Raw genomic sequence first — 12822 nt, 5'->3', positions numbered from 1 at the left:
TTTTCTCCTAAATACAAGTTCAATAAGAGATGATTATAGCTAAGCAGGCATGTCAAAAATAAGAGTTTTTCAGAAGCTGTCCTCTCATCTCATCAATTTTCTAGCCAAACTCCAACAGAGAATCTGTACATTTGTACATGCAAATGAGTTACTGCTTGTTTCATTAACTGTTGTAGCCAAGAATTTATTGAGACTCTGTAGGTGCAATCAGCCACACATTTCCATCTATTTCTCAACTCTGACCTAGTTGCAGCTTCATTGAGCAATAGTATAAATTCTTTCCCATGCAAATGAGGTAAATCCTAAGCTCATTTAACAGAAGCACTAATTGAGCATCAGTTGGTTCACTGAACAGCAAAATACAAGTGGAACCTGGCTCAGAAATCACCCCTTCTTAAGCTTTTTTCAATGGATCCTCTTTGTTCTACTCCTAAACTTTACATCCAGGGTAACATTGGATCTGCTTGCTGCATGAAGTTAACAAAGTTCACATTCTTACTCAGTCATATAAATGAGGGATCACTCTGTTGTCACTGGCTTAGCTTAACAAGCATGAAATACTTCAATTAAGTGTGCACAACTGTCAGATGTCAATAAAGCTTTTTTTCAAATTAAAGATAATGTAAGTATTTTCATTATAGGATTGGGACTGAAAAAAAACATATTTGACAGTACGATCTTAAATGAGATCATCCTAGAAGTTTAGAGCTGAGAGGAGAGTCCTTCATTTTACAGAAGAGGAAAAGGACGACAAGGGTTTTAGCTGACTGTCTCAGATAGTCAGGATTTGAACTCAGATCTTCAGACTTGGGCACTGGCATTCTCCATAAGCACGGGTCTTAACCTAGATGAGCAAGAGATTGGCATAAGGAAATGTGTAAATATAGAAAGTCCCAGTCCTTACTGTAGACTGGCTGGAGAAGACGCTCCCAGGTGGCCTATGACTCACTGTTACCTTGAGTTTTAGATTGTTTTTTACAGCTGATTCATATCATGGTAGCTTTGGGCAGGGTTGACTCTAACTGTAAAATTTTACAGTAAAGCTTGTGCACTACCTTCTATTGACCACTAACACTCTTGTTTCAGTAGCATGATGAGACCTGGTGTTCATAATAATTACCCCGAGTTTCCAAATCATACTGAAGTGTGTCCTTTTTTTTTTTTTTTTGTAGCTTCTTAAAGACACTTCTTCTCAATATGGTCTTGGGTTTAGTATGTTTCGTTCGAAAAAAAGAATTTTAAAAAAAGGAATTTTATTGCCCGGAATGTTGGAAACTTTGTAGAGAGTAAATTAAAGTATAATTTAAAATAATTTCCTTATGTATCTACACTATTTAATGGTCCTGGAAAAGTGTCACTCTAAGTTGTTGAGTACCAGAAACCCTGCAACTGTAAAACCCACATGGATTTATGTGTTTTTGGCCAAAGGCCATGGAAGACTTAGAAAATAGGGTGTAAGTACAAGGCAATCTTTTAAATGCATTGTGAAGATCAAAGCAGACAAAGGGCAAATCTGAGTATGAAAATGGTTTAATGTCTGATAGATGCTATTATTAGAAAGAATAATTAGACTATTATATCACTATGTTGTTTATAAAGTTAAACATCTGTATCTAATGGCAATAATTAAGATAAGTAGTCTAAATTTGTCTGCATGGTCTCCACAGTGGGAGAAAATTTTGAAGTGGGCAATTAAATATTATGTATTTTAATTCCTGCCTACCAGTCAGCAAACCCCAGCATACCCAGGCACTTCCACCCCCCCCACCTTTGGATCTTGATCAAAAATGACCAAATATAGAGAATTACATATAATTCAACCTTTAAAAAAGTATATCATGCAGATATATCCATTATCACAGATTTAGGATACATCTGCCATTATTTTGTAAAAAGGATTACATTTCAACACTTCCACATATATAAAGTAAAACCCCATTCTGATTATACACTACAACACCCACACATACAGCTCTCATCAATTTTGTAATTTACCTCAAACTACTTATTATTTGTCATACTAGTCCTCACAAGGGTATACGTGAAGGGCATAATTGTTTTCTAATTCATAGAAATGATCAGTGTCTGGGATGTTCTACCACAGAGCCTTAGAGTCCTAGAATTAAACGGAGAAAATCGCCTCTGTCACATCCTTGACAGGGGGCCATCTTCTTAGCTGGCATGTGAAAGGTTAGAGGAAAAGTCCTTTCTGTTCTGTACTGAGAGAATGTGATTCAAACATAGAGTTAGAATAACAAGAATTTATTTACTTAGATATTTTTAAGAATGCATTTTTAAATGTTAAACTATCTTGATTACAAAAAAAGAAAAATCATTTTAGTTTGTTTATTAAAAAAAGAATTAATTAATAGACTGCCTCAGTAACTTGTTTACAGCACAACTGTATAATTAGGCACTAAATCAGCACTGTCACGGTTACCATCTGAATGGAACATCATTTTGCCAATTAGTAGATGATGCATAATAATGTCAAATACACGATGTTACTCGATTTTTAATTAATTTTGGAGCCAGGGTGCTCATGTATCAAACACAACTGTGTCCTCTCTCTTAGAAATTTGGATATGTGTAAACATAATTTATGTTCATTAAAAATGCAAGACTCTCACAATGTGCAGCATGAGATTTTGAAAGGTGAAATCTAAAAAGAAAATTCTTCCTGATGAAGATGTACTTTAATAATTGCCATCGCACATTTCTCTTGGTTGCTTTCAGTCCCTGTTGTGGCACCAACAAACATCAATGGAGGTGGAGGAAGTCGGTCGGAACTCGTCATTACGTGGGAGGTAATTTTCTGTCCAACTGAGTTATTTTGAAAGAAAAAGATTTAGCTGGCCAGGAAGAATACTGAAAAACAAAAAGATTTATTTGATCACTACTGAGAATATATAAAAATACATGGTATGAAAGACTCCTGATGATGAATTACTTAGAGGAGGTATTAGAAACTTTTATTTCTACTAACGTGAGAGAGTGTAACTAACTCAACACAATTCTCTCCCAGATATAAGAAAAACAACTTCAGGGTTTATTGAAGGTTTGCCAGTAGCATTTCAATTATTACTTGATGGACTAGACATTTTTGTATTTATTACTTCTCGAACTATGCTTTTGCACACAAGTTAGACTCAGTAGAATGCAGGTGGAAACAATTCTTTTCCTATCACTGTTCTTTAAACACCCCTGCGTCCAGACAAAAACTTGGGCAGATGGCATAGCTTTTATGGTTCTTATTCTTACAAATTAACATATAGGCTCATTTTATACTTATTAAAAATTTCAGCCTTTATTATCATATATTTATATGATATATATCATATGGTTTATTATCATAAACTTTAGACTTTTCTCCAACCTAATATTTCTCGTTTCCAGTAGCTTGGGCTTGCCTCAGCCTAAGGATTCCACAGTGTGAAAGGGAATGTATAGTCAGTTCTCTACCTAGTCTCCATTCTGCTGTTGAATCTCTCCTTCCCTAATCCCTATGTTACCTCTTGCTTCTCCGGAGTTGTGGTGGGTTTGGGCTTAGAGAAGAGGAAGAGTACTGAGCAGGTCCTGATTGCTGGTACATTTGTAATTTGACTTTGGAGTACTCCAGAAGTGGCAAATGGCCAGACACTGTTATTTTTTTTTATTAAGTTTTTAATTTTGATTCCAGTATGGTTAACATATAGTGTTAAATTAGTTGCGTGTACAGTGTAGTGATCCAGCAATTTATACATTACTCAGTGCTCATCATGATAAGTGTGCTCTTTAATACCCATCACCAGTTTCGCCCAACCCCCCACTCCATCCACTTCCCCTCTGGTAACCATCAGATGCTGTTATTTTATAGGGTAGTTGTTTTTTTTGTTTGTTTTTTTTGGTTAGGGGGTGGGGTATCCAGGAGATCTCTCACAGGGAACTTCTAGTTAAAATTCCTTGGTGCAAGCCCAGCTGGCTACTGAAAAGTCTCCTTGGTTCCTGGGGTCTGGTGGTCCATGTCGAGTCCCTTCTGGTGGAGGCTGTCTTTCTCTTCTAGATGGTCTTTGTAGATAGAGTCCCTTTCAAAGCTTCTCATGGGTCCCTTGCATGGGATCCACACTTACCCTCAGCAAACATATCTTTGTTCTATGTTCAGTGGGAGTATAGTGCATTCCTGTTTAGCCTCTCTCTTCACTCTGCTACCATGTGTTGTCCAGATCTCTCTCTCCTTTAGAAGTTTCTCAGGCATTGTCAGTTAAAAGAACCTATCGGTCCCAAATTCCGGAGAGCACATACCAAGTGGTTCTTCGTGAGGCCTCTTCACTTGCTTAGGCAAAGAATGAGAAGTGGTCCCATTACTTTCCCTTGGTAGAGGGGTAGGAATGCACAGCTTTTTCAACAACTCTCTCAGAAGAAATATTTTCCTACTATTCTCTCCCTAAAAAACCGAACACTCCTTTGATATACCGTTATCATAGAGGAGAGGCTAAATTTTGCCTGTAAATGGTTTGATGTCTCTCTTCGGAGTGCATATCATGTCATACCCTTGTTGTCAGCTTTGAGCCTCAGCTATAACTGATAAAAGAGCCCTGCCCTGTTTCATTGCCTGTGTACGTGTTTTTGACATTTTGATAATAACTTTCATACTGCCAAAACATCCACTTCCTCAGACATTTTAATATTATACCTAAGAGCATGATGGCCATGGATGTTTTAATTGAAAATCATCCTAGCTGATGCATACAAGGGGGTTCTCATTGGGAAGCAGGGTGATTTTATCTCTCAGTAGACATTTTACAATGTCTGAGGACAGGTTTGATGGTCACAACTAAGTTGGGAGAGAGTTGTGTTTGGGCAGAGGCCAGTGATTATGCTAAATATCCTACAAGGCACAGGACAGCCCCCACCACAAGGAATTATCTGGCCCAAATTGTCAATAGTGCTGAGGTTTAGAAACACTGCTGTTGAATGAGAGTATTCACTGTATCTATAAATGATTTTGCAGTAGTAAAAGGTCCATTTTATTCCTTACAAAATTCCATTAAAGATAGAGAGAGAGAGAGTGGTAGTAGTAGTAAACTCTTTTTATCTGTGAGTAAACTCAGGCACAGAGATGTTTTCTCAAGGTTGTAAATGACAGAGCCAGAAACCAGGTGTCCTTTCTTCTGGACATCTAGTTTCACGTAGACATGGTGAGCCCAGCACAGTGCCTGGAATGTGGCATGGCCTGCCCGAGTACTGTTGGATGGGTAGATGGTACTGAAAGAGAAGAAGCTCTCAGAGGCCTGAGGCAGAGAGGACTACACTCGCAGAGCACTTACAGGGTTTCTGTGCTGCACTGGACATTTCATGTTATTCAGTCCTCACAGCAATGCTAGGAGGTGGGTAATCCCACTTTCAGATAAGAAAACAGAGGTTTAGAAATGTGATATGGGGGGCTCCTGGGTGACTAAGTCAGTTAAGCATCTGACTCTTGATTTCAGCACAGGTCATGATCTCAGGGTCGTGGAATTGAGCCCTGCAACCGACTGCACTCAGTGTGAGCCTGCTTGAGATTCCCTCTTCCTCTCCCTCTGCCCCTCCCCGTCCCCACTCCCACTCTCTGCTCTCTAAAATAAATAAGTAAATCTTAAAAAAGATTTGGGTGGTGGGCAGTGGGAGCATTTTAACACAGGGCTCTCGCTCCATGCTCTTTTACTTTGTCCTAAATTTGAATTCCACGTATTCCTACACGGTGTCATGGTTCAGGGTGGGCAAGAGTCCCTATATATCTGCCTTAAGCAGTAAGTTAGTCAAATTATTCCTGTCCTCTGAACACATTTCCCACAAAACCAGTGACTCCCACATGAGCCTACAAGAGGTTTGCTTTAGTGTGATGGTTAAGTAGGTTATTTAGGCTTCAATATTCTTCGAAGGTCAAATAAACATTTCATCATAGTGTATAGGAAATTTTGCCTGATATCATGCATTATTTTTTCTCCTCTAAAGTCAGAAATTACTAAAGGTTGGTAAATAATTGTTTTAGCACATTCAATATGTGAGAGGAATAGGAAATCCTGTGTATACTATTCTTAAGCAGAGAGGATGTGAGTTACAAATATATAAATATATATATATGTAATATGTATATTTCCATGATTTATAAGGTCCTTTTCTTTCAAGCAAGTTTCATCAAACTATCACCTATGGGCCAACCTTGCCCTGCTCCCTGTTTTCATACACAAATTCCCCAACCACCACACCCATCCTCTCAGGTATGAAGTGTTGTTGCATTCATGCTTTCACAAGAGACCATATGTCTCCCATTGCTTAAGATAGTTACTATCTGACCTTCTACAGAAAACATTTGTTGGCCTCTATTTTAAAAAATTAAAAAAAAATTAAGTCAAAGTCATTTGCTCTGTGTGTTTTTTCTTGGGGTATCAGATATATAGATAGATACTTGCAGAAATTACATTAATGGATGCAGTTTCCCATGTATCATTCACATTTGGCATCACATACACGCAGTTACTGAGCCAAATCCTTCTGATGCCCAAACTTCTTTAAGGAATAGGTTATGTATATTTAGAAGGCAATGCATACATTAGTTCAAGCCACCAGAAGGCATTTAGGAACTCTTCCAATTCAATGAAGAAGAGCTACTCTGTTTCAAGCAGTGGGGGTGCAAAATTAAATTTTAAAAAGTTCTGAATGTTCAGAGGCCAACAGGAGGACAGTCTTAATCCAGCATGGAAGAAGGTCAGGAAAGGTACCACCCTAGTTTATCAGAACTATGTTTTGGAAAAGAAATTGGGAGTGGAGAGATGGCCAAAGTCACCGCTATTGCAGATGAAATAGTATCTGACGGGCTTTCAGAACTAATGCACAACCAATGACCATTCTAAATTCAGTGAGAATCCACCATTATGGTTTATAAGTGACAGCTTTACTGATCATCCCAGATTGCTGCTCATGTAAATACACCATAGTATAATCTGCTTGAAATAAACATCCTCCTTGTGTTTTCTCCAGTACCAAAGTAATGTGTATTTTGTGTTTGTTTATTTGTTTTGGTTTGTTTTGTTTCCAGCAACCTAGACCTGATATCTAACTTTTGGAATGTAGTAAATGCCAATTCCTTTTTAAGGTATCTTTATTCACATCTTATCATAATTTGTACTCCCAGATACTCTCAAGTTTAAGATACTTGTGGTGAATATGTCATATAAAATATGACTATAAGGTTAGGAATATAGGATAAAGTACTATGGAGTAAAAGATAAACACCTATACTGGGAGTTGTTGTTTTGTTTTTTTTTTTTTGGAAAAGGGCAGGTCAGGAAAAGTATTCAGAAAGTTTTCAGCCTGTGGACCACATGGTCTCTCACAACTTCCAACCCTGCCATTGTCATCAAAAGCATCCACATACGTAGATAAATGAACAGTTGTGACTGTGTTTGTTATTTCCAAAATCAGGCTGCAGAAGATTTGGCTCTTAGGCCATAGTTTGCTGCCCTTGGTCTAAACTAAAGATTCTGTTCTTAGTCTTTACCAACTGTAATAGATTTTACTACCAGAAGGATTTCTGAATTTCTTTTTTCTACTGGACACTTCCTTTGCTTAAAGAAGGAGACTTTCATCCTGACCATCTTAAACAGCTATATATATCTTTCCATCATTTTCCCCTCTGCACATATGGGAAGAATAAAATGGAGACCCTAAATAAGTATCTTCCCCTCCCCCCTTTCTAAACTGCATCTGTCGGACTTGGATCTTTCTTGAGGGAACATCATGAGAAACACTAATTGTACTTGACTAACAAAAACTGAAGTCCTTCATTTTCTCAGATGAGCTAAACATCTTGATTAAATCTTAGATCAGAGAAGCATCAAAAAGCAAATGCTCTAGGAAGTAGCTTAAGTTCTCATAAATCTCGATTCCACTAAAAATTAACAATTTTAATTCTGATCTCCCTGTGAAAGTGCTAATACAAGGAAACATTTTCTTTCCCCAGATTTGAGAACCTATATTTTTCTTCCTCTTTTCACTTTCTGTATTTGTTAGACTGTTCCACATGGCAAGAAACAGAGACCAGCTCAGGTCATCTCAGTTAATGGGGATTTATTTTAAAGCTATGTGGGAGGTAATGAGGATGAAAGAAGTCTCAATAACCAAGCAGGCAGGTCAAATGAAGAACTGGAACATCATTCATCACTGTTCAGAGCACGGTGGCTCTAAGTCTGCTGCCAGCTACTCTGGTAATCCAGCTCCTGCTACAGTAGTCCCTCATGCTTGCTCCTTGTTCTACCTGTTTCCTTTACTTATGACTTCCTACTTCACTAATAGCTCCATTCTATCTCTTCTCTATGTGAGTTACAGCTTCCATTTTCTCTTGGCTTCTACTGCTTCATTGTCCCTACTATATTCATTGTATGTTTTCTACTTATTGCCTACTCTAAGTTTATCTAGGATTGTCCCCTCCTGTGTTTCATATTCAAACTCTGTAGAGGAGAGGAATTGATGGGGTCTGTCAGTCACTCTTGAACATGAAGATTTGGCACCAGGACACCTCATACATAGTGATTAAGATGGGACCATTGATTCGGTGCCCATTTCTGGGTAAGCAGATGTGGTCCAAGTCTCAGGATTATTTGGTACGATGAATGGTTATGTATGGGTAAAGGAAACCCTCTGAAAAGGAGTTGTAGGCAGGTGGGACTCAAGCATTAATGTCCTATCAGGTATGCCTTTATTAGTCTATCAAAATATTTGAAAAAGGAAAGAAAAGAAAAACATTTTTCTGTAAAAAAAACCTAAATTTTCATAGATTTTTAAATACAACTTTCTTGTAAACAGGTGGAATGTTTGTCTAAATTCAAGCATAAATTCATTTTTGTGTGTTTATTTTATGTGATTGTAATGTGTAATATCTGTAGAGTTCTGGGGACCTTATATCTATTTTTGTTTTGTAATTTTAATAATGATAAGTTAGGTTTTAAATGAATCTTACAGAATTTGATCTCTGTGGGAATAAACAAAGTTTTTTTTGTTATTTTTTTTTTAAATGTCAGGAAAAGTGCATGCTGATGTTACTACTAATGAAGATGTATGGTAAAAAATACTGGGAGGTCTTTTATGCTTTTGTGTTTGAGTAATACTCTATATGTCTTAAAGCAAATATTATTACATAACAGTTATATTATCTGTATCTTATAAGAATTTGTTGAAGATTTTATGAAAAGAAAACATAGCTAGCCTTGAAATAGTTAATAAGTTAATTTTGTGCTGAGTTTAAAAAATTCATATCCAAATTATGTTTTAACTTATAAAATCTTGAAATCTTCTAAACCATTTTTATTACATTTTATTATTACAACTTAATGAATGATCATGGAAAGAGATATAAACATGTAAAACCTGTTTTACATTTCCATTTAAATTTTTCATTTATTTATCTGAATATTTTTAATTGGGATTGTTTTCCTAGTTGGCATTCCAAATAAAAGTATTATTAGGGCACCTGGGTGGCTCAGTCGGTTAAGCAGCTGTCTTCAGCTCAGGTCATGATCCTGGGGTCCTGGGATCGAGCCCCACTTCCGGCTCCCTGCTCAGCGGAGGGCCTGCTTCTCCCCCTCCTTCTGCCTGCTACTCTGCCTACTTGTGCTCTCTTTCTATCTATCTGTTGAATAAGTAAATAAAATCTTTAAAAAAAAAAAGTATTATTTTTTCAATGTTTCATTAAACAGGGTTAATATCCATGTTTGTCTACATTAAAAGAAATGCCAAATAATCAATAAAAATTATAACAGCTCTATAAAATATTTTTGTAAATACTCAGTAATTGATCACTTCTGCCCAAGTCAATTCCAGAAGAACTACAGAACGGAGAGGAATTTGGGTACATCATCATGTTGCGGCCAGTTGGCTCAACAGCCTGGACCAAGGAAAGAGTACCATCTGTAGAATCATCAAGGTTTGTTTACAGAAATGAAAGCATCACACCCCTCTCTCCCTTTGAAGTCAAAGTGGGTGTATATAATAACGAAGGGGAAGGATCTCTGAGTACTGTGTCCATTGTCTACTCTGGGGAAGATGGTAAGTTGTGGTCAGCCCTGGAATGGTCATACTTGGGCATGTACGTATATTTTGCATTTATTTTCCATGAAGCACTCTGCTGAAGATGATTGTATCTTTTTTAAATGATAGAACCTCAACTGGCCCCAAGGGGAACGTCTGTCCAGAGTTTTTCTGCTTCGGAAATGGAGGTTTCATGGAATGCTATTCCCTGGAATAGAAACACTGGAAGAGTGCTGGGCTATGAGGTAATCCACATTAATTTCACTTTCCCTTGGGACTATGCCAGTTAACCACACAGCAGTTCTTGTTCAGCAGCCCTATACTACTAACCTAGTTCTTAGTATATAACATTGTATGTCTATAGCTGTCAAGGGGAGTGAGCAGAGGGGATCTTTCTAGGTGATTTCAGGCCAGCAAATTAGCAAATGGTAGCCATTTTGAAGGTGACCAAGTGATTATCTTATTTATTTATTCAAATCACCATCATATTTGTTTCTTGGGGAGTAATAAATGTCTAATCCTCAATGATCTTAAACCATAGAAGAATTTTACTGGGAAAGCTGTCTTTGAATTGGAGCATGACTTGAATAGATATAGTCATCTTGGAAAAGGCAGTTAAATGATAAGAAAAAAACCTAGATTCTCCTTAATCTGTCCTTTATAGTCTGTATAGAATGCAGTAAATCACATTTATGGGCCTTAACTCTCACAAAGTCAAGCAATGAGACTTATTAATTACTTATTACTCTTTAACTTGCAAATCCAGTGATTCCCCAAATGGATAATACATTTATTTTATCTTGGAGTTAAAAGAACAATTCTAAACTTTTTATTTTTGCCTTGTACTGTTTTTGTTGTTGTTGTTGTTGTTTTTAATGCAACTTCTGGTCCAAAAAGAAAGAAAGAAAAGAGGAAAAGAAAAAAAAAAGAAAGTTCTATTCATATGATCCATCTCTCTTCCTACTGTAATCCTGAAATGCCTTACCTCTTATCTGAATCCTTTTTATTTCTGAAATCTCATCTCTAGTCTCCTCTTTTCTTTGAACCCTTTTCTAATCACTCCCTGATGTTGTCTTTCTTCAAATTCCCAGAGCATTTTTTTTTTCCAATATCACTTCCTTGGAATGCATCCTCTGCTTTTTGTTCACCTATATATTCTAATCTCTTAATGAGATTATAAGGGAATCCTAGGCAGGCACCAAGCTTTATTCTCTTTTGTCTTTTTCTATGTGCCTAAGTCGGTGCTAATATATAGGAAGAGCTTGATATAAGTTGAATTATTAATTAACCTGTCATTCAAAGAACTCTGGAGGAAATGTCAAGAGTAAACATCATAACCAATGTCCTTGATTGATGGTATGAATCTTGTTTTGGTCCAAGTTATTATATACCCTTTGTTTAAGCTGATAACATTTAGAGAGCTCATGAAATACTTTCTTTTGGTATTCCTTTTCTTTCTTTAAAGATTTTATTTATTTATTTTATTTGGGGGGGGGAGGGGCAGAGGGAGAGGAACAGAGAAAATCCCAAGAAGACACTGCTCTGAGCACAGAGCCCAGCATGGGGTTCGATCTCATAACCCCGAGATCACGACCCAAGCCAAAATCAAGTGTCTGGCACTTAACTGACTGAGCCACCCAGGTGCCCCACTTTATTTTGGTATTCTTAAAAAACCTCTAGTTTCTCTAATTTCCATTGTGAATTTGTATTTTTAAATTTCCTCCCTATAAACATTAGACCTTGATTATTTTGTTGCTGTTGTTGTATAACCATTATAATTAGAAAATATTCTTCTATTTATGTTCCTGTTTCTTCCCATACCCTATCATGGTTGATAGCTGCTGAGAAATAATGAATTATTTGTTCTTTGTTTTTAATGATCAGGTATTATACTGGACAGATGACTCCAAAGAATCCATGATTAGGAAAATTAGCGTCAGTGGGAATGTCACAACCAAAAACATTACAGGGCTGAAAGCCAATACCATCTACTTTGCTTCCGTGAGAGCTTACAACACTGCTGGAGCAGGGCCCTCAAGCCCCCCAGTCAATGTTACCACCAGAAAGTCTCGTAAGTATGCATCCCACAGCAAGGACCAAGACTCATCTATAAGTAGAAACGTATTTGCTCAATCTCCATTTCATTCCTCCCACCTCATCATTTTACTGATTGCTTTGTTTGGCTAGTTTACCCTTTAAATATGGACAATTGTTGAAACTTTCTCATAACAATCCAAAGAAACCATTTGATCTTTTTGAAATTCCAAAAGAAAAAATATTCTGAGTATAGAGATTAAAGACAGAAGAGTGAATGTTTAAAAGCATAGGTTCCGATGCCCTCCCCCAACCGGAGTTCAAACCCTGACCTCTCATCCTTGGATTGTTGGGTGGTTATTTAAATTTTCAGGGTCTCAATAGCCTCACCTGGAAAATGAGGGAAAAATAGTACCTATTTCCTCACAGGGCTCTCTTCAAGAAGGAAAGACATAAAGAAAGTATCTAGTACGTCCTTTACTGTTTTTTAAGACTTTATTTATTTATTTGTCAGAGAGAGAAAGAGAGAGCACAAGCAGGGGAATGGCAGGCAGAGGCAGAGGGAGAAGCAGGCTCCCCACTGAGCAAGGAGCCTGATGTGGGACTCGATCCCAGGACCCTGGGATCATGACCTGAGCCAAAGGCAGCCGCTTAACGACTGAGCCACCCAGGCGCCCTACCAGGAATATCTTATTTTAACATTATAGCAACAACCCAGTGAGGTAGACCCTATATTGGCCCCTT

General features: G+C 37.4%; 1 protein-coding gene across 1 annotated transcript in view; it reads left to right on the top strand.

The window, feature by feature from the left end:
* The window catches only part of CNTN6 (contactin 6), a 306049-nt gene that overhangs the window by 281652 nt on the left and 11575 nt on the right, over positions 1 to 12822 (top strand). The window contains exons 17-20 of the mRNA XM_021695279.2: positions 2737 to 2807; positions 9828 to 10062; positions 10174 to 10289; positions 11929 to 12115. Coding sequence (XP_021550954.2) covers positions 2737 to 2807; positions 9828 to 10062; positions 10174 to 10289; positions 11929 to 12115 — 609 coding nt within the window. The remainder of the gene's footprint in view (positions 1 to 2736; positions 2808 to 9827; positions 10063 to 10173; positions 10290 to 11928; positions 12116 to 12822) is intronic.

Source organism: Neomonachus schauinslandi, chromosome 1 (genome assembly GCF_002201575.2).
Source record: "Neomonachus schauinslandi chromosome 1, ASM220157v2, whole genome shotgun sequence".
Lineage (NCBI taxonomy): Eukaryota > Metazoa > Chordata > Mammalia > Carnivora > Phocidae > Neomonachus > Neomonachus schauinslandi.
This window is presented reverse-complemented; position numbering and strand designations above follow the sequence as displayed.